The 19,503-nt window shown below is 40.7% G+C and overlaps 1 protein-coding gene across 1 annotated transcript in view; it reads left to right on the top strand.

Moving 5' to 3' along the window:
• Window positions 1-3,521: 3,521 nt before the first annotated feature.
• Window positions 3,522-19,503, top strand: part of NXPH2 (neurexophilin 2) — a 118,065-nt gene continuing 102,083 nt past the window's right edge. Inside the window, exon 1 of the mRNA XM_008529232.2 lies at window positions 3,522-4,520. Within this exon, the coding sequence (XP_008527454.1) occupies window positions 4,470-4,520 (51 nt within the window). The 5' untranslated portion in view covers window positions 3,522-4,469. The remainder of the gene's footprint in view (window positions 4,521-19,503) is intronic.

Below are 19,503 nucleotides of genomic sequence, written 5' to 3'. Positions count from 1 at the left end.
TCAACAAGAGTGGCAACCCCAAAGGATTCTGGTTGTTAAGAATTGCTGCCAAAAAGCCCAGCAGCTTCTTATTACAGAGGTCTTAGAGGTCCAAAGGCTCCTTGAGAATTCCCTCCATCCTCAGGGTAAGCAGTCTCATGTTCTTGAGCCCTGAATGCCACTTCTCTGAGGCTGCACAGTAGCCCCACGCTATGTAATTCTCCTTATCGCTCACCCTTCTAAAATTACGACCAGATCAATGCTTCGGGCTCAGTACAGTCAAACCTCTTTTCCTGATAATAAGATAGATTCTGGGGCTTTTTACCATCCATAGATCATCCCCACAACTCTTATTAGCTAAAGGTCCACTCTTTCACTGCATCAAAACTTTTATAACTGCTGGCCAGTTGAAAAATACCTGAGGCAGAGTGATGAATGGGAAGGAGCACCACACTGAGAAACTGAAGGTCTTGAGTCGAGTTTCAGATGTGCCCACACCTCTCCAGGTGACACGAAGCCAGTCACATGACCTTAAAAGTGAGAAAATTGGTTAATATCCAAAATTGGGGTAACATCCACTCTGAAATGCTACTGTATATTATGTCTTTATCCACTTTCTGGTAATGATGCTAATGAACAGTAAAAGGGGGAGAAAGAAAGCATAGAGGAGAAGCACAAGAAGAAAGCTAATGGTCCAGAGAAACCAAAGCTGACAAATCTGGTCTCTAAGCAATGACAATATCCCCATAAGTTACCTTCTTAAAAGACTACAATGGAATCACATGGCAGTAAAATTTGGTAGGTTCCACTTTCTGCTACTTGTCTATATGAAAAGACCATTTTCAATTCCCTCATGCTGCAAAAACCACCCTTGCAAAATGAAAAGGCAATGATCTGATTCTCCAGTTGTTGAGTTGCCTCTAAGAGAGAAAGTGGAGATATGAAAAAAAAAATCCTTTAATAGGCCAGGAAAGTTTTAAAATATTCCAACACCAAGTTCAGTTCACCATTCCCTTATAATAGCTCTTGCATCCTTGTCTCTCTATTCTTTTCTTTCCAACCGCCATGACGATCTCCTCATGCAACCTCCTCAAGACCATCCTGCATGTTACTACTGCATTTATCTTTATGCTACTCCAAGTATGACTTTTCTACTCCAAAAAGTTTTAAGACTCCTTATTTCCTGAAGATCAAGCTAAACTACTTAGCTTGGCATTCCCAGATCTTTACAGTTTAGCCCATAATCTACCTTTCCTCTCATTTTTCCTCAACACCTTTCCTCCAGCCAGTCTGGTCTACTTACTGTCCATCTCTCAATTACGTCATATGAACTGCCTCCACTCTGCCTTTGCTCATGCTGTTCCTCCTGCATGCAATGGCTTTCCCCATTTTCTCCCATGTAGACTAATCTTGGCCATTCTTGGAAGCTGAGCCAGCTTACATTTCATCTCTTCTATGAAGCATTCATGTTGGCCTACAATGATCTTTCTTTCCTCCCATGGTACCTGGCAGCACTGAAATGTATATTTGTCTATATTGTCTACTGTGTTTTGTATGTTCTGTGTTTCTGGTTAGACTGTATGTTCTAAAGGACAGAGTCAACATACTAAAAGCTTCCATCTATCTTTCTCTCTTCCTTCCTCTCTCACTTCTCCCTCCTTCCTTCCCTTCACTTCTTCTCTCTCTCCCTCCCTCCCTTCCTTCCTTGACTTTCCCATAGTGTGTACACCAACATTTGGGGAATACAGTAAATTATCAATAGTCACCTTATAAATAAACACAGTAATACCAGACTTTAATCAATGGGGTCCTTGGTGCTTCTCTATTACACAGCCTGATCAATGGGACACACAAGTTCTCTTGCATCCCTCAGCTTTTACCTTGGAATTCAACACCCTTCAGCGTGTTCCTTTGTGAGAATACTTAGTATTACTAGGACAGATGTCAAGTTTAGGTTCCACTTTCAAATTTTATGTATAAGTTTTCCAAAAGCGCAGAAAAAGTCTAAGAAATATGAACAAATTTAAAGAAAAGAGTGAAGTATTCCAGTAATTAAATCACTTAATTATTTATTTCAATAGTGTGTGAAGTCACGCAGTCCTCATTTAGAGAGTCAGTGATAACAGAATTGGAAACAACTAAACCAAGAAGGGACTCACCTTCTGGTTTTACAGATGAGTCAGCTGAGGCTCAGGCAGACACTGAGTCTAAACGAGGTACTGCATCTTGCAAAGCTGTTTGCCCCCCTTCCTCTCTGGCAGCACCTCTCCACAAAACAGTTCCTCTATATCTGCCAAACCCTTTCCTATTAAGTCCTTCTCATCTCTCAAAGATTGTTTGTAAATAAAATGCAGCCCTATCCGGGAACCAAAGTTGGACGAGAAGATCCACTCATAGAGATCTCTTGCATTTTTTGAAATTATCTTACTTATACTCCTAGGACAGAATAACTTTCTAGAAGTGGGCTCTAAGCCTTGATTAAGAGAGAATTTTTGTGGAGGTGAGAGGTAGCTGTATGGGGTGAGTTATAGATTTAGATACTAAACAACGATTTTGTTTCTTTTTAAGAGTCTGTTGCCAGGAATAGGAAGTCTGAGGACAAGCAGAGGTGGGACAGAACTGGTGCATCCTTTGGCACAGGGCCCTAGAACCCCCAGGTCAGGCTTGGCAAAGGGTTAGGAAGGATATAGGGCCTTCGCTTCTCTCCTTCCACACATGGAATAGACTTGTATTGGGGAGACAACCTACCTGTAGCCTGAGGGACAACATCTCTCAAAGTCACTCTGGAATCACCTCCCTCCCATCTGCACAATCTTGGCACATCCCCTGAAAGGAAGGGCGGGACCTTGCCCTACCCAAGTCAATCCTCTTGCTCTTGGGACCTAGGAGGAAGGCTGTGCTGCTGCAAACGTGGTCCTAGACCCTTCAACACTTACAAACTCCCTCCTCATTTCTGTTTTGGAGTGGGAGGTAGTAAGGGGAGGAGAAGGAAACATTTTTTTTCCCTAAAATCCCTACCCAAATTTCACTTTTTGTTGTGTTTTACATTTTAAAGGCTGGAAACCAATCGCAATTCTACTCACTTGCCTCAATACGTTTTTGTTCTGTAAGAGCTTTGCCTTTCTGCAGGTAGGAAGTAGCCTTGCCTGGCGTATGCTTTGGAAGCAGCTGCCTAGAGACTCCTCCCTGGAGAAGTGGCTTTATCTCTCTAGACCTTAGATTTTCCATCTGTTCAATAAAGGGGTTGATGGATGATGTCTAAATTCTCCTCCACCGTAGACATTGTGAGAGTCTGTAAGCCCCATTGTCCTTTGACTTTTCCACACGAGTGTCCAGCACAGAGATAGTTAAAAATTAAGGATCTCTCCCACGGAGAGTTGTTAACACGAGGGTGAGGCTCACGGGGGCTGCAGTTTCGCAGCCCTGCCCGCCCTGGAAGATTCCCCTCTCCAAGATTTCCCGAGTAGGAAGCTGCGGCAGGGTCTCCTCTCTTTATCCCTCTCCCCACGCGCCAAGGCGGGAGGTCCTCGCAGCGCAGCTCTGTCGGTCTCCTGGACACCCAGCTGTCTATACCATCCTCAAACCGGAATAAGCCAGGACCATTAAACCTAGCTCGGTTCCTCACAGCCCTGCCCATCCCTACTCCCCCTCGAGGTCTCTCTCGGTTCCCACTACTTTCCACTTTCAGAAATCCTTCCAGCCGCGCCAACCACACTTTGTACCCCTTGCTCGGGCTCTCCGAGCGAAGCAAGCTCTGCCTCAGAGCAGGGCGCTCTGCCGGGCGTCCCGGGCTCCAGCACCCCGCCTCCCCTCGCCAGCCTTTCTTGTTCTCAGCCCCCCACACCCCGCCCCACGACCCTGCGATCGCCTTCTCCTGAAACTCCCTGGGTGCTCTCCGGGCATACTCCTTCCTGCATCCGCGCAGAGAGACCCCCGCCCCCCTGGCTCCCATCTCCGCAGCAAAACCACAGCGGGTCAGTGGGCAGGGCGCCTGGCCCAGCCGCGCACCCGGCCCGGCCCTCTGCTGGGCGTGGGCGGAGGAGGCGCCGGGCCTCGCCGGGCTCCGAGACGCGCTCAGCTCTGCCGGGCAGCCGCACGGCGAGGCCGGATCTCCAGAGCAGCTTCGCGCGGGAACCCGGCACTGAAGCGCCCGAGTCGCAGTCTCTGGCCCGCGGGCGACCCCAGGACGCAGGAGCCCCCGGCCGCCGCTGGAGCTCCGCGCATTGTGCCGGAGCTCGAGCGGCCCGCACGCTCCTTTGCCAACCCCGTCGAAGGAGGGGCGCGCGGGGGCCCCCGAAGAACCTCCCGCGTGTCCCCGCGCCCTCCCCTTTTCCCGCCCACCCACCCGGCCGGCGCTGCGCTGCGCTCGGATTCCGGGAGGGAAGCGCCGCGCTGTGTCCCTGGCGTCCTCAGTCCTGCCCCGCGAAGTGGAGATGCGCGAGAGGCAGGCGAGGGCGCGCAGCTCGTGAGACGCCGCGCCAGCCGGCACCATGCGCCTGCGGCCGCTGCCCCTCGTGGTGGTCCCCGGCTTGCTGCAGCTGGTGAGTGCCCGGCCCGCCGCGCGCCCCACGCGCTGGGGACAGGTTTCGGCGGGAAAACCCCGCCGGTGCCCAACTCGGAAGCGGAGCCTGGGGCTGTTGGGACATGGGACTGGGGGCGTGCGGAGTGCAGGGAGTTTGGGGTTGCCTTAGGGGCTGGAGGAGAAGAATCGGAGAATGGAATAGTGGGACCTTGAGGCGCGTGGGGGGTTAGCAAGGATTGGAACTTGAGGGCTGGGGTAAAGTAGGCAGGAAGTGGCCGGGAAGAAGGTGCGGGAGAAGGAAGAGGTTTGCGAAGCGGTCAAGGGATGAAGGTAGAGGGACATGATGAGGATGGGCTGAAAGACCTGCCTCCAGCCCAGGATTTGAGGGGCTTGGTGGGGTTTATTTTTCACGTGGTATTTTGCCCAGATGCCTACAGACACTTCTTACAAACCATGGCATCGTGCATCCTCGTTCGCAGGGCCAGTTAGTGGCGCCTTGCTGGGGGAAAACTTAGGCAGAAGACTGAGTTTAGGGGCGATTGGATTTCTCTTCGTTTTCCGTCTGGCGCTGGGGACTGGCATGGGGTTTTTTGCCGGCGGGGACACAGGATGTAACTTTCACGCCCAACTCCACGCAGGACCTCTCCATGTTTCCGAAGACCCCTCCCGCCTGGTCTGGACGGCTCAGGGGGCGCTGAGGACTAGGAAGGGTGGTAGAAGGTGGTTCAGGGTTCGCCAGCGAGGCTCTATAGAGACGACTGTCCCCGGTGTAACTCTCATCTGTCCTCGTTTTCCCGCGTGGCGCCACGCTCTCCTTCCGAAATATACCTATATGCGGTATATATTGCTAGTTAATTATATTCAAGGGAGATCCCGAGTAAGACCTTCAAGAAGACAACTTTTAAAGTAAAATTATAAAAGGGGACTGCTTCGGCTCAGTTCGCCTCTGTGACGGATTTCTTCTGCTCTCTTGGCACTTAATCTTGATACGCTGCTATTAAGAGAGCTTTCTCCAGATTCCACGCTTTCTTTCGTCCTCATACTTAAGACTTTATCCAGTTAGCTCTGGGCTGTTAAGACAAGGTTAAGAAAACCAGCCACGTAGAGAATGATGATTCCTTCCTTCCTTCCTTCCCCTCTCCTTCCCTTCCTTCCTTCCTTCCTTCCATTCCTCCTTCCTTCTTCCTCCCTCCCTTCTCTTTTTCTGCCTGCCTTTTTTCTTCTCTCTCTCTCTCTTATTACCCTTTAAAGGGAAAGATCAAGTAAGTTATGAAAGTTTCTCTATGATACGTATGATATTGTAGAGGCAGACATACTTAGCAAGTTTTGAGGATGGAAGGGACTTTCAAAGGTCTTAGAGAAGGGGAGAGGGTACTGAAGGGCCTGTCCATTCTTGTTAGAGCAGAGATTAGCTTCACCTGCACAGTGTTAACTAAGAAATTCTTCCGTGGCATCAAGAAGAAAATGCAGTGATGTTCCCAAATGTCCTTGAATGAGCCCGCACATACTGGCTATGTACAATACTGCGTGTTAAAATAAATTTACATCTAAGGCATTATGCATGCAACAGATATGCCATATTAGTCTTTAGTATCACTTGCTCTTTAAAATGTTTGTTCTGGGTTGCAATGAAAGGTGATCTAACAAAGCAGCATTTGTATGGTCTGGAAGTAAAACTCTAACAGCCTGGGGAAGTCGGGTGCTCAGGTAGGGTCTTCAGAATATCTGCATGAATTTCTTAGTTCATTAATTTAACTTTGCCTTCGATGATCATGAACTGTGTATCTCTTCACTGTGTTTGACTTAAAGATGAGGAGGTATATTTGGGCATGTGTTGGGAAAAAGTTCTCCTATCAGCTACTATATTGGAAATGTTAGATTTCTTATTTTCACACCACCGTAGTCAATAAGGAACAGGAAATACATCTTGAAGGGATTATATACCCTCCTTAAGAGCCAGATTCTAATATTACAGCACGGATTGATTGATTAGTTTTTAAGGAAGCTTATGTCCAATTCTAATCCATGTTGGGATTGTGCTTGGGTTGTAATGTTTTTTTCCTGGAGCACTTTATCATGGTAAGTGAGGTGGGAGCTGCAGCTGTGTGATAAGCCACGTTCCTTACACTGCCATCCTTTTGGACAATAAAAGGCTGTTTACATTCTCTACATTCTTGGAGCTGTTTCCAGCCTTATAACACGAGGGGGTTAGGATGTGAAAGGAAAACAGAGTGGCTGAACAGGGTAGACCCAAATTAAAATCTCCCCCAACCCTTCCACGCGCCCCACCCCAGCTGGTATCCAAAAGGCCAGATCATCACTTGGCCCTTTGGATGGCTCCTAGTTTTTTTCTACCTTTTTCAGCTGACATTGAACTTCTTTGGTAAATCCCAACAGCAAGTAGATGAAATGTTTTCTAGATTTGAAAACTAGTCTTTTAATTTTCTAGGACCCGCATGTACTTAGTAAATCTGCCCTTGATGGGGAGGGAGTCGAAGTTGGGTAATTGTTGGAACTGGATTTTACTTTTCCCTTTGCGCTGCTAGCCTGAAGAACATACTTTTTCAGATGCTAAAAATTTTTAATGAGTAGTGGATTCCTTTGGGAATACTGAAAATTTAATTTTAAGAAAATTCCTTGTTTCATCTGAAAGCAGTCACAGGGAGTTGGGCCCAAATAAGTCACAAGCCATATAATGCTTTTACAGTAACTAAAATGTTTGTACATGTTTTTGTCATATTTAAAATTTTTAAGAAAACAATAAGCTGCCTTGATAAAACTGCAGGTAGCCTATGAAGTGTGTGTGTATGTGACCTGGCCTTGCCTGATTTTCCTGGCCTGTGCTCAGTGTGTTTAACAGACTTCTATACCTAATTAATAGGATTACTAGGCATTTGCAAAATTTAAATATCAGTCCTGAATGTATTATTTTCTCTGAAACTCTTATTCAGAAGCATATTCTTTATAAAAATATTAACAGCACATTATTTCTTTTCTGCCATCTAATGAAGAGAAAATTAGCATTTGAAATTAATATTATAATAAAATGAGTGTTGTTTCATGCCATGATACAAGGTAAAGACTTCCCCAGTTGACAACTTCCTAGAGATTTGCATGATAATTTATAACTCATAATAAGTGTGAATTTTGCCTTTAAGTAAAATGCAGATTGTGAAAGATTAAATTTGAATTTAAATGGATGATTAGCTTGAGTTTAAGATAAAATTTAGCGATGATTTTTAAAATAAGTTCGTTATACATTTCAACTTGCTTTTCTGTTATAATGATGAGTTACTTGAGTAAAATAGAAATTAAAAGTGATGCAAGTTAGCAAATTTTTAGAATCGTACAAAATCAGAATATTGTGATGCAAGATGTTACAATTTTAAGTTCATCCTCATTATGTAGTATTGACCCACATAAACTTATTAAAGATACTTTTGTTTACCTTAACAAATTAATAATTTTAGTATTTGTTTAATGTGATATTCCTAACATATGCTTATCCCAGTTCTGTATTTATAAGAAGTGATAACTCATGATAGTCTTCCATTCATAAATCACAATTTCCCTCGTACGGTTTTGATCAATAAACATCAAAACACTATTTCCCAGTGTAGGATCGATGGTCATCTGTTGGCTGGATAACAATGCGGAGGAGAAAAAACACCACCCTATCGTGATTAGGGCAGAGTTGGCTGGGCTTTAAAATTATCTCCTCATTAAAAGAATCATTATCTTAGACATTTTTAAATATGAGGATTAGGATTAGACAATTAAGTCCTCTGTCCCAGCCACACACCTCCCAGTGTAAATTGTATTCCCTTGGCCTCTTCTGAGATTATGTTATCTGGTTCAGTTTTATGTGCTTTCCACATAGGAAACTGACTCTTCTTGGCAACTTATTTCATAGTTTAATAGATTTCCAAATGAAAAAGAAAAGCTTTCTTCATCTTTGTTCTGTAATTTTTTTTCTTAATTTTCTTTTTTATTGTTTCTGATTTATGGTCAAAATGCTAAATAAGGCGGAAGCCTTTTTTGAAAAACCTTTTCGAGGTTTTACATTGTCAGCTTAAAAATGTGTAGCTCTTGCAAATCGAATGAATTAGGAAATGTTGATTTTCATAATATCTTGCCCACTTTTTATCTATTAAAGAGCTAATCAGTACATTTTGAATGATTTAGTCACGTAGCACTCACAATCAAAGATGAATAGAAATGTGTCACAGATTTGTGATTTTGTCAGAGCTCTAGGACTGCCCCTTACTGTTTACACATTCTGTGGACTGCTTTACCTGAAGCTTTGCTGGGCAAGATTTGAAAAAAGAATTAGAGCCGCACACTCAAGTGCCTACAGTTAGAGCTGTGTCAGCGTTTCTGTAAAGAATCTCATTTCTATCTTAGCCGGAGGCATTATTGCCAGCTAGAAGTTGGCATTTAATATCTTGATTTGGGAGTCAGTTATTTTAAAGCTGCTTTAAAAAATTAAAAAATTGGTGCAAATGATTTTGAGCACTCATCCATGTGAGGTTACTCTCTAGGTGTTCTTAGAGTATGCAGGATGATGACTTAACAAATTAATTTCCATATTTTTCTTGCACACTGGTTATAATTTAAATTGTAATATGTTTAAGTTATTTTAATAATCTTTTCTCAGTTAACCTATTTATTGCACTGTTAAGATTTTGTAACACTATTTCATCATGAGTATTTTTAATTGTGCCAAATTCAGATGCCCTAGTCAGTGTTTTTATGAGTCTTTATTTGCTAATAGTCTATGTGAATTTTTTATTACTTGTGAAATGACCAGTCGTGTTGATGACAGCTCCATTCTTTATTTCAAAATCCCACTCAATAGAAAAGGATCTAAAGCAAATTTGCAGTATAGATTTTCGTGGTATAGAAAGAATTCTAACGTATGATTGATTGAAAACTTCCATTTTATGTTATTTTTACTTATGAAAATCTAGATAAAAACTTTCAAATAACTGTTTGGTTCATTATCCTGTAAAATCAATATAGAATAAGGAATTCTGTTTCTTTATAGAACTACTGTTAACAATAAAATTTTCTTTATTTAAACCCAAAAGCTATAGGAACTATGTCTTTTTTCCTAGCCAGATCACTCAAGAAATTAAAATAGTTGTCTTTAAAATTGCCATTCTTGTAAATTTTGCCTTTCTTAGATTTATAGACCTATGGTAATAGAAGTGGGAAGTTTTATCAGCTTAAACTACGGTGATAATAATGCTGTCTCAGATTTGCGTGTACTTACCTGTTTTCAAGTTTCCTTCACATCGTTTATCCCATTCTATTCTCGCAATAAAACTACAGGATAAAGGAGGACAATTTAATGTTTCCATTTGTGTATTGGAAAGAACCATGCATTTGGTGTCAAGAGACTGGAGATCTATTTCTAAATAAATTGCACATTCAATGATTATTTACTGACTGTTTTGACCCGGACTTTACATTAAGACTATAGCAGACCTTGAGAACATAGCAGTACCATTAGAGCTGGTCCGAGAATGAGAGTGTTGGGGCTGGGTGTGTGCACACACATGTGTGTATGTGTCTTGGGCAGGTCATTTAACAGCCTCACACCCCTCATCTGTAAAAGGAAGTCATTAATGATAAAGTAGATGAAAAATGATTTCTAACATCTCTTTCCTTTTTTATATATATAGTAACAGTATTTTTGGATTTTTTTAATGAATTACAGTTTTAGTTACTGTACAATTTCAAATATGTCTTACATACAAACATTTTTTTAAATATAAATTTTACATGGAATTTATGCTGTTTACCACAGCACAAATGATACATATATTTAGAGTAGATTTAAAACACTGCAAGACTGATTAATGTTATCCCTGCTTAGGGAAAAGGAAAATTTAGTGAAACGAGGCAAAAGGAATTGATGAGCACTTATGCAACGCATATAATCAACAAAATCAATAAAACTTAAATTAAAATGGTGTATTCAGGACTTTTTCTATATATACCGTTTTAAAATTGTAGACTACTTACATCTAGTCATTGCTTTAATTTAAATAGAAAGTAAATTGACTCTCAGTTAAATTCTAATTATTAAGATAAGCAACATTATGGTTTAACACTGTACTTTCAACCAGAAAACTAGCATGTAACTTTTGTACACCTCAATAGAATCCAGCCTATTTAAATCAGGAATACTTTTAACTAACTCCAAGGTTTCAGGAGTTCAGTTGTAAATGGTATGAAATTTTTAAAAGAAAAACCAAAAAAGAACTGGCATGTGAGACCTGTCGAAGATGGAGAAAATTGTTAATGGTCTTAACATTAGGAGACAAGCCAGTCAAAACAGACTGACCAGTCCTGGGCTTCATTCCAAATATCCTTTAAACAATGTAAATGCCTTTAAAAATGAGCCTTGACTTTGTGATATTGTTGTTTGGGGCCAAATAAAGTAATTCTAAGGTCATGAAAACACTCGTGTGAATCTCTTCATGCAAGAATATGCAAGATTGTGCTTTTTTAAGCATTGTCATATATACTGAAAATTTTAAAATCTCATCAGTTTCACTTTGTTACATAGCATGTGTATTTATTCACTCAAAATGGTAAGTAATTTAAGGAATAGTCTAGATTACTTGAAGGGAGAGACCATGTGTGTAATTTATATGGCTGTTAGAAGTCCCTGTGATTTCCGTTCCAGAGTTCTAGCCCTTGTTTATGTGTGTAGACTTACCAGTGAAAGTGGTTGATTGATTTTGACAGTATGCACAATACTTTGAGTGGATAATGTATACAGTAAGATAATAGGGACTCTAAAGAATCATTTAACAATTGGTAATAATGATAATTTTTATTAATAAAGTTTTGCATTTGGATAATCCCAACAGAAGACATCTGGGACCAATATAAGGAATGTGGCTACAGAAATGAAAAGGGAGGTGAAGTTTTCAAAGGTGTGTTTTCCATTTTGTGGATGACCTGTTGCTCCCATGTTGAGGACTGCCAAATTCGAACCTCTGTTCCTACCCTATTGCTCAGGCTCCAAGGCCGTATCTCCATGGCTTACTGTTCATTTTGACTTGGGTGTTTTACTACCGACTCAGATTCAACATGTCCAAAGCTGCACACCTTTGTCCTGAACCAAGTGCCTTCCAACACTGATGGATTCAGATCTCCATCTCCCCGTCTTTAATGTCTGGTATCTTGTTCCTACAAGTGACTTGGTAAAACACTACATGGTTTACAAGATTCTTTCACGCTTGTGACCTCATGGTTCATCTTCCCATAAGCTCTGAAAGGTAGCAGAGCGATAGTTATTGCATCCATTTTACGGATGAAGAAAAAAGGCATTGAAGATTTCCGAGACAGACTGTAGACCACACAAAAGGTGAAAAGGTGAAACTTGAATTGTCCACCTGGTCCAGCTGTTAGGTCATGGCAGCATCTGTTTGTAGCAGAAGGTTGTGAGATCCCTCATTGACACCAAGAGTGGTGGGCTTGAGGGACATTTCTAGGAAACATCACGTTCTGCTCAGCAGCCACACTGAGATAGAAACCTCAACTCATTCATTTTAGGAGTGTTTTAAACAAGTTTGTCATAAAGTCAAACAAGTTAAACAGAATAAACAAATTCTTGAATCCTGTCCCTTAGTCAGGAGTTCTGTTTAAAATTTAGCCTCGCGGAGTGTAGTTGCCAAGTGCTCCAGCTTTTATATAGCTTTAGTGTTAAGTTGATGGCCGAGTAACGTGGTTCCAGTCAGAATCGGCAGAGGACTTGAGAGTTCCTGCCATTTCTCAGGATCTCAACGTGTACCACTTCAGACTGAAAAAATGAACAAGAAGAGAGAGAAAGGCCTTCATTTCTATTAAGGGCCACTGAATGCTCGTTTTCTAAGGACAAATGGGAATCTCTTTTCAGCATTTCTATGCACCCCCCTCCCTTTTTGGTTTCCATTCTCACTCTTGGCATCTGTAGCCTTCTAACTCTCCCCCCCAGGATTCTCCAGGTGTTGGACGCACCTCGCCAGAAAGCACTAAGAGCCAGATGCCAGGGCGTGCAAAGCCCACGCCCTTGCTCTGAAGTGTAACAAATACCCTGGGGTGTCCTCGTGGGAGCAGGCTGAAGCTGCCCTCAAGGGGTCTTTGTCTGAGCTCGTGCACGTCCATGGCTTCCTCTCATTCTCTGACCTGCCGCCCCACTCCTCCCCATACTTCCCTGGAAGCGCTTCATTATAAATCACTTGCACTCAGACCTTGTCTCTGTGTCTGCTTATAAGATTTCTGTTTGCATTTTTTGTAATATTCTGAAATTTTTAAAGTAGTCATTCTCACCCCTGCGTGCTTTCACCATCTCACACTGAGATAATCCCTGTTAGTAGCTTAATCTTTTATGGATATGGTGATGTGTGCTTTTATCATAATTATATCAACACAACGTTTTCTGTAACATGTTTTTAATGCAATAATATATTGTGGCCACTTTTCTACAGGATAGGACAACTTACATTTTTGTGGATTCATGGTATTTCGTGGCATTGATAATTATCAGTCTCTTATTAGTTAATATTTTGATGGTTTTGAATTTTTTTAGTACATTTGTGAGTAGATCTATAAAGTGAATTCCTGGAATTGCAAATACTAGTTCAATGATGGAATGTACAATATGAATTTTGATAAATATAAATTTTATCGTAAATGACTATATGAAAATTCATTACCACTTAGTGTATGGGCGTGCGTATATCCTTACCTGGAGAGTGCTTTGTTCTTTTTTTTTAACCTTTGCCAATCTATTCCAGGAAAACACCTCGTTGTTTTTAAAATGTGTTGTATATTACTTATTAGGAAGGTGAAGTATGTTTTCATATTTAAGAACCATTTGTATTTCTTATTTTATGAATTTCCTTTTAAATAATTCTCCATTTTTCAATTCTTTTTTTTCCTAAAGACTTCAAACTTTTATGGTTTCTTTTTTATATTGTTCTTGCACAGTTGTTGTTTATTTTATTATTCCTGGATATTTTATATATTGTGGGGTTGTTGTGGATACCATTTCTCTGCCTGAATTTTAAAATTGTTTTTTGCTGGAATATAGGAAAGCTATTTATTTTAGTATATTTGTGTTTGAATTAGTTCTATTTCTGAACTGGATTATTAGTTTAATAATTTTTAATTTGATTGTCATGGATTTTGTGTATAGACAATCATATTACCTGTAAATAATCTTATATTTAGCTCTTTCTACTTAACATTTATGCCTTTTAAATTAAGATTTATTCTCCTAGTGTACTGGATAGAATAATGCTGAATAGAATTGTTGAGTAACATTGTGAAAATGGGTATTTTTTTCATGGTTCAAACTTTAATGTAAACTTTACTAAATATGATGTTTGTTTTTAGTTTCTGATAATGTATCTAATTAAGAATATACTTTTATATTCCAGATTAAAATAAATTTACGTCGAAAATAGAGGTTGATTTCAAATAACACGTTTAGCATTCCCCAAAATGATCGTATATTTAAAAAATGTTAACCTGCTTCTGTTTCTTATTTATGAATAGGTTTCCTAATGTTAAGCTGTTTGAACAAAGCTGAATTATCTATATTTTAATACACTGATATGTGTGTTTTTATTTTGTTAGTATTTTATTTAGGAACACTGCTGACTTTATATTCATAAGTGAAATATAGCAAAAGTGAAACATGTCAGGTTTTGCATCAGGATTATTCTAGGATCATAATTAGAGAGCCTTCTATTTTTTTGCTCTCCGTTCTGGGAGAAGTTAAAATAGTTGAGAATTGTTTTTCCCTTGGGAGTTTGTTGGGAATCATTTTAATCCATTTGAGCTTTTTTGTTTTAGGAGAGATTTTTTAATAAGCTTTTCATTTCTTTTATGGCTCTTTATCCATTCAGATTTCTTTTTAACTCTTATTGGATCCCTTTTATTAATTTTGCATTTTGCAAAAGAAATGCATTTTTTGTGTATCTTCACATTTATTTAGCATGTAATTATATATACTATTACCTTAATTTTTAGAAATTTACTCCGTACCTGTGAATTTGCACCCTATTTTTTTCCTTAAGTTTGGCTTGTTTTGGAAGAGTAGTAGCTAGGGCCTGCCCTTTTTCTCTCTCTGGGTCTATCACTGCAAATAGAAACCTTCTGTGGCAGATTTCATAGTTAGTTTACTAAGCGGTCCAGGCTGAATGAAGACTCAGGTTAAGCGGTGAGTGTGGAGAACTCCATCCCTCTTTCTGCTCAGTGTAGCCGCCCTAATACCTGCTTGTGTTCCCAGCTCTTCCTGCACCAAGCTTGGTGGTGGGAAGAGGGTACTCTGTGGGGGGCAAATGCCAGCTTACTGCTCAGACGCTGTTCTCATTTGCCTTTGTTTGGCTGCAGGCTGCTAAGCACATTTGCTTTTCCATTATTTTGATTCGCTCTTCTTTATATCTTCTAGAGATTCTCAAATTTTGTGGACTCTTGACACCCTTTCTTCTTTCTAGCACCAATATGCGTTCATTCTTGCTTTTGCATTCCTAGTTCATTTCTTTGGGAATTGGGAGTGAGGCAGAGTAAATACGTTCACTCAGCTTTCTTCATTGTGGCTGGAAATCTTGTCGCCACTTTGGCTCATCTTTCCTCATCCCTTATAATACCCATTCAGTCTCAAAGTCCTATGAAATTTCCTTCCAAATCCCTCTGTAAACTGTTTCTTTCTCTCCACCTGCTGCCATTTCATCACTATGGCAGCCTTGTAGCTCCTCTACTTTGTTCCAATGTGAGCTTTCTAAATTCATTCCACATGTCACAGAATCATCTTTCTTAAATTCTCCTTTGATTTACTGTGCCACTCTACTATTACGAATGAAGTTGTGATTCCCTTTTTCTTAACATGTTGAGTCTAAATTTCTCTTCTTGGTTTCCCAGCCTTAAATCTCTCATCTAATTTTCATTGCATTTTCTTTTCTTTCTTTTTTCTTTTGGTGAGGAAAATTGGCCCTGAGTTAACATCTGTTGCCAATCTTCCTCTTTTTTTTTCTCTCCCCAAAGCCCCAGTACGTAGTTGTATATCCTAGTTGTAAGTCCTTCTAGTTCTTCTGTGTGGGACACTGCCTCAGCGTGGCCTGATGAGTGGTATGTAGGTCTGTGCCCAGGATCCAAACCAGCGAACCCCAGGCCCCCAGAGTGGAGTGTGTGAACTAACCACTACGCCACTGGGCCAGCCTTCATTATATTTTCTTAACTGCAATCAGGTCTGTGTCCTTAATACTCCATGAACACTTCAGAGTAAAGGGAAAGCATAGTATTGATGTCAGACTGACTTGGATTCCAGTGCTTTCTCTGGTGTTTTGGACAAGCCAATAAGTCTACTTAATTTTAGTTCCTTTCCTCATAAAATAATGGTAATATAAGCTATCTCATAGAGTTATGATGATTAATACAAAAATATAAAGTGGCTAGTACCTAGGATTAGCTTAACAAAGGTCAGTTTTCCTTTCCACCTGCAACAGTTTAGGTTCTTTATGTGCACACAAGAGAAACTAACTCTGACAAGCATAAGCAGAGAAGTTGTTTTTGGAAACAGGGCAGCTCACAAAAAAGGAGAACCAGGCAGGCGTGTCTAAAGCAGAATCAAAGGTCTAGATATCAAGAAAATATCAATTAACTAAGATGATGAATAAATGTCAATCTTTTTTTTCTCCAATCTTTGTTTTACTTCCTTTAAGATGTCATGTTCTGGTTGAGAGAGCCTAGTTGGCTTGGGTCATATGCCTTGGCTTGAGAAGGGTGGAACTCTTTTTTTTTACTGAGGAAGATTCTCCCTGAGCCAGCATCTGTTGCCAATCCTCCTCTTTTTGCTTGAGGAAGATTAGCACTGAGCTAACATCTGTTGCCAGTCTTCCTCTATTTTGTATGTGGGTCACTGCCACAGCATGGCTGCTAACTAGTGGTGTAGGTCCACACTTAGGAACCAAACCTGGGCTGCCAAAGTAGAGTGCACCGAACTTAACCACTGGGCCATGGGGCCAGCCCCAAGAAGGGTGGAACATGTTGATGAACAGTTCCACACATCCTAAGAAATCAACATGATATGTTCCCGTTAGAGAACCTGTGATCAGCACAGCCCCTTAAGGAAGAGCTCTGTTGGACAAAGAGACCCAAACACGGACAGAGAATACCCATTCTAGCTCTTTGTATTAATCAGTGTGGTCTTTCACTCATAAATAGGCATAGACAACCAGAGAGCATTTAAGAGAAATCATTGGCAAAACAAAACCAAACAGAAGAAGAAGAAAAAAAGAAGGATAAAGAGAAACAAATAGAATCTACCTTGGCAGAAACAAATAATACAGGGGACAGATTTCAATTTTAAAGATTCCTAATTAATATTCTCAGAGTCAAGAAAGTGCTGCATCCTGAAAATGAGAGCAGGCTTCTATGAAGAAAGATCAACTGGGTAATGAGAAAGAATTCTTGGAAATGAAATATATAACTGACAAAATTAAAAAGTTGGGGAAAAGATTGAAAAGAACAGGGCTGAAGACCATGCTGGTGAGCTCTAAGGTGAAGTCAGGGAAATCCGCCATGACAGAGCCAAAAAACCAAAAATGAGAAATAGGAGAGAACAGTGAAGAGACACAGAGGATAAATCTAGAAAATCCAGTGGGGAACCCCAGAAACTGGTAACGAGGCTGTAAGGGGAGGGAAGACAGTCAAAGAAACAGTGTTGAAAGGGCTGATTTTTTTTTTTTTTTTAAACCAATCCTGGTAAAATTTCTGAACTCCAAAATAAAAATAAAACATCCTAAGAGCTTTCAGGGAAACAAGATAGCTTACGGACAAAACAAGCATGTCTCATTAACCACACTGGGTGTGAGAAGCAATGGAACAATGCCTTCAGAGTTCTGAGGGAGAAAGGATATTGAACTGACATTCAAATTTAAAATCAAATATGAAAGAAAAAGGAGGAAGAAGAGGAAGAGAAAATCAGAGAAAATCAACAATGACATTTGGGGCACCCGAAGATCTCAGGGGAGTTACCACTCACTCCATATGGAAAAATCCTCAAAGAGGTACTTCACAAACAAGGGGGAATATAGGACAAGGAGATGATGTGGGATACAGTGGTATCTGAAGAGGTGAAGGAAGCTAGAGAAGGACCCGTTAGCCTCTGACCCTGGGAAGGTGTGGGGTTCCATTTCCTTCTCTGTGGTCCCGTAACATTTTGGCTCTGCAGGGAATTCCATATAAATCATTTCAGTTTTACAAATGCTATTTATTAGTTTGCTGCATTTAAAATGTATTTATACACGAAACATGAGTGATTTAAATATAGTTCAAGAATGGAATGTAACTATAATAAGTATTAATGAACTAAAATATTTAATAAAAATTTGGAGGTAAAGGGAATACAAGAGGCAAAGACAGGTGAGCATGCCAGTTTCCTTATCTTTCACAGTAAGAAGTTAAGAGAAGCTGTTGAATGTTAATAAATTAAGAAATAGATGAAGAATTAAAAGTAATACAACCAACAAAAATTCAGTATGTAAATTTAATTATTTACAGTGTGCTTTTGTTACCGCCCATGTGGGCTCGTCTGCTTTCCACAAGACATGCCAATAGTCAGGAGGCAGGGTGGTAGGAGAGAAAGGACTTTATTAGAGCTTGCTAGCAAGAGGAAAGATGGTCAACTCATGTCTGAAAGAACCATCTCCCAGAACAAAGACTACAGGCCAGTTATATGGGGCCAGTCACCAGGTTGGGGAAGTGGTTAGTCTCCGGGTGGGGCAGACATCTGGTCCTAGTTCCTAACAGTCCTTTGTTTTACCAGATATGCATCAGAGAATGGAGCAACACCCTATACCCTGGTCTTTCAGTTGCCATTGATGATGGCTATCAGCATAGCTCTCTGCCTGGAGGTCATCACATTCCTAAAGAATTCAAAAGAACAAAGTTATCATAAAGCAGCAGGGAGGGGCCTCAAAATCTACAGAGCATATCTGGGCTAGTTAGTCAGAGGTCATTTAAAGTTACAATATGGTTTCCTTTCTACAACATGGCTTCCCTTATGTCAACCTTGTGTTGAGCCAGTATCACTTTCATTTCTTCTATCATTTAAATAAATTAGGAAGATTAAATTTAATATTAACATCTGGAAAAGGCATTTAGACCTTAAAATGTAATTTTCTCTTTGTGCATTTCTTTTTCTGTAGCCCTTTTGACAGATGTTATTACTCTGTGGGTTTTAAAATAGAGGAGGTCTTTTTAGCAGAGGGAGCTGCCCAGCAGTTGTAGAGACATGCTCATGAGGCCATGAGTGCATCTTCACTAGGAGATAATGGATATGTCCATGGCATAGACTGTGGTGATGGTTTCATGAGTGTGTACTCATCTCCAAACTCATCATGTTGTATGCATTTAATATGTGTAGGGTTTTGTATGTCAGCCATACCTCAATAAAGTTAAAGAAAATGGGTAAGCAGAGGCAATGTGTTGGGTCATGCTTGTAGGGTAGCGTTTCTCAACCTCAGCACTATTGACATTTTGGGCTGAATAATTACTTGTGTTGGGGATGGGGTAGGGGAAAAAAGGATGTCCTGTGCCTCTGTGTAGGATGTTTAGCAGCATCCCTGGCCAGTAGCACACTCTTCCAATTGTGACAACCGAAAATGTTTCCAGATATTGACACATGTCCCCTGGGGAGCAAACACGCCCTGGTTGAGAACCGCCGCTGTGGGGGCTTCCTGGCTGTGAGAAGCTGAGCCAAGTGACCTTTTGGCCTCTCCTAATTAATCTGATCCAGTGCTTTGTCTTTGAACCGTTGGGGGGGGGGGTCAGCATTTTGCATAGACTAAGTTTCTTTCTTAACAGTTTTTTCCATCTCAGGCAGCTTTCCTTCAGTTCAGTTCAATTCAACCAATACTTTTTGAATGCCAACTTTGTCAAGCACTGTGCCCAGTGCACACATCTCTATTTGACAGATTTTCCTTTTTAAGGGAAAT

This window comes from Equus przewalskii, chromosome 17 (genome assembly GCF_037783145.1).
Source record: "Equus przewalskii isolate Varuska chromosome 17, EquPr2, whole genome shotgun sequence".
Taxonomy (NCBI): Eukaryota; Metazoa; Chordata; class Mammalia; order Perissodactyla; family Equidae; genus Equus; species Equus przewalskii.
The sequence above is the reverse complement of the archived record's forward strand: the minus strand, read 5'-3'. Positions and strand labels throughout refer to the sequence as shown.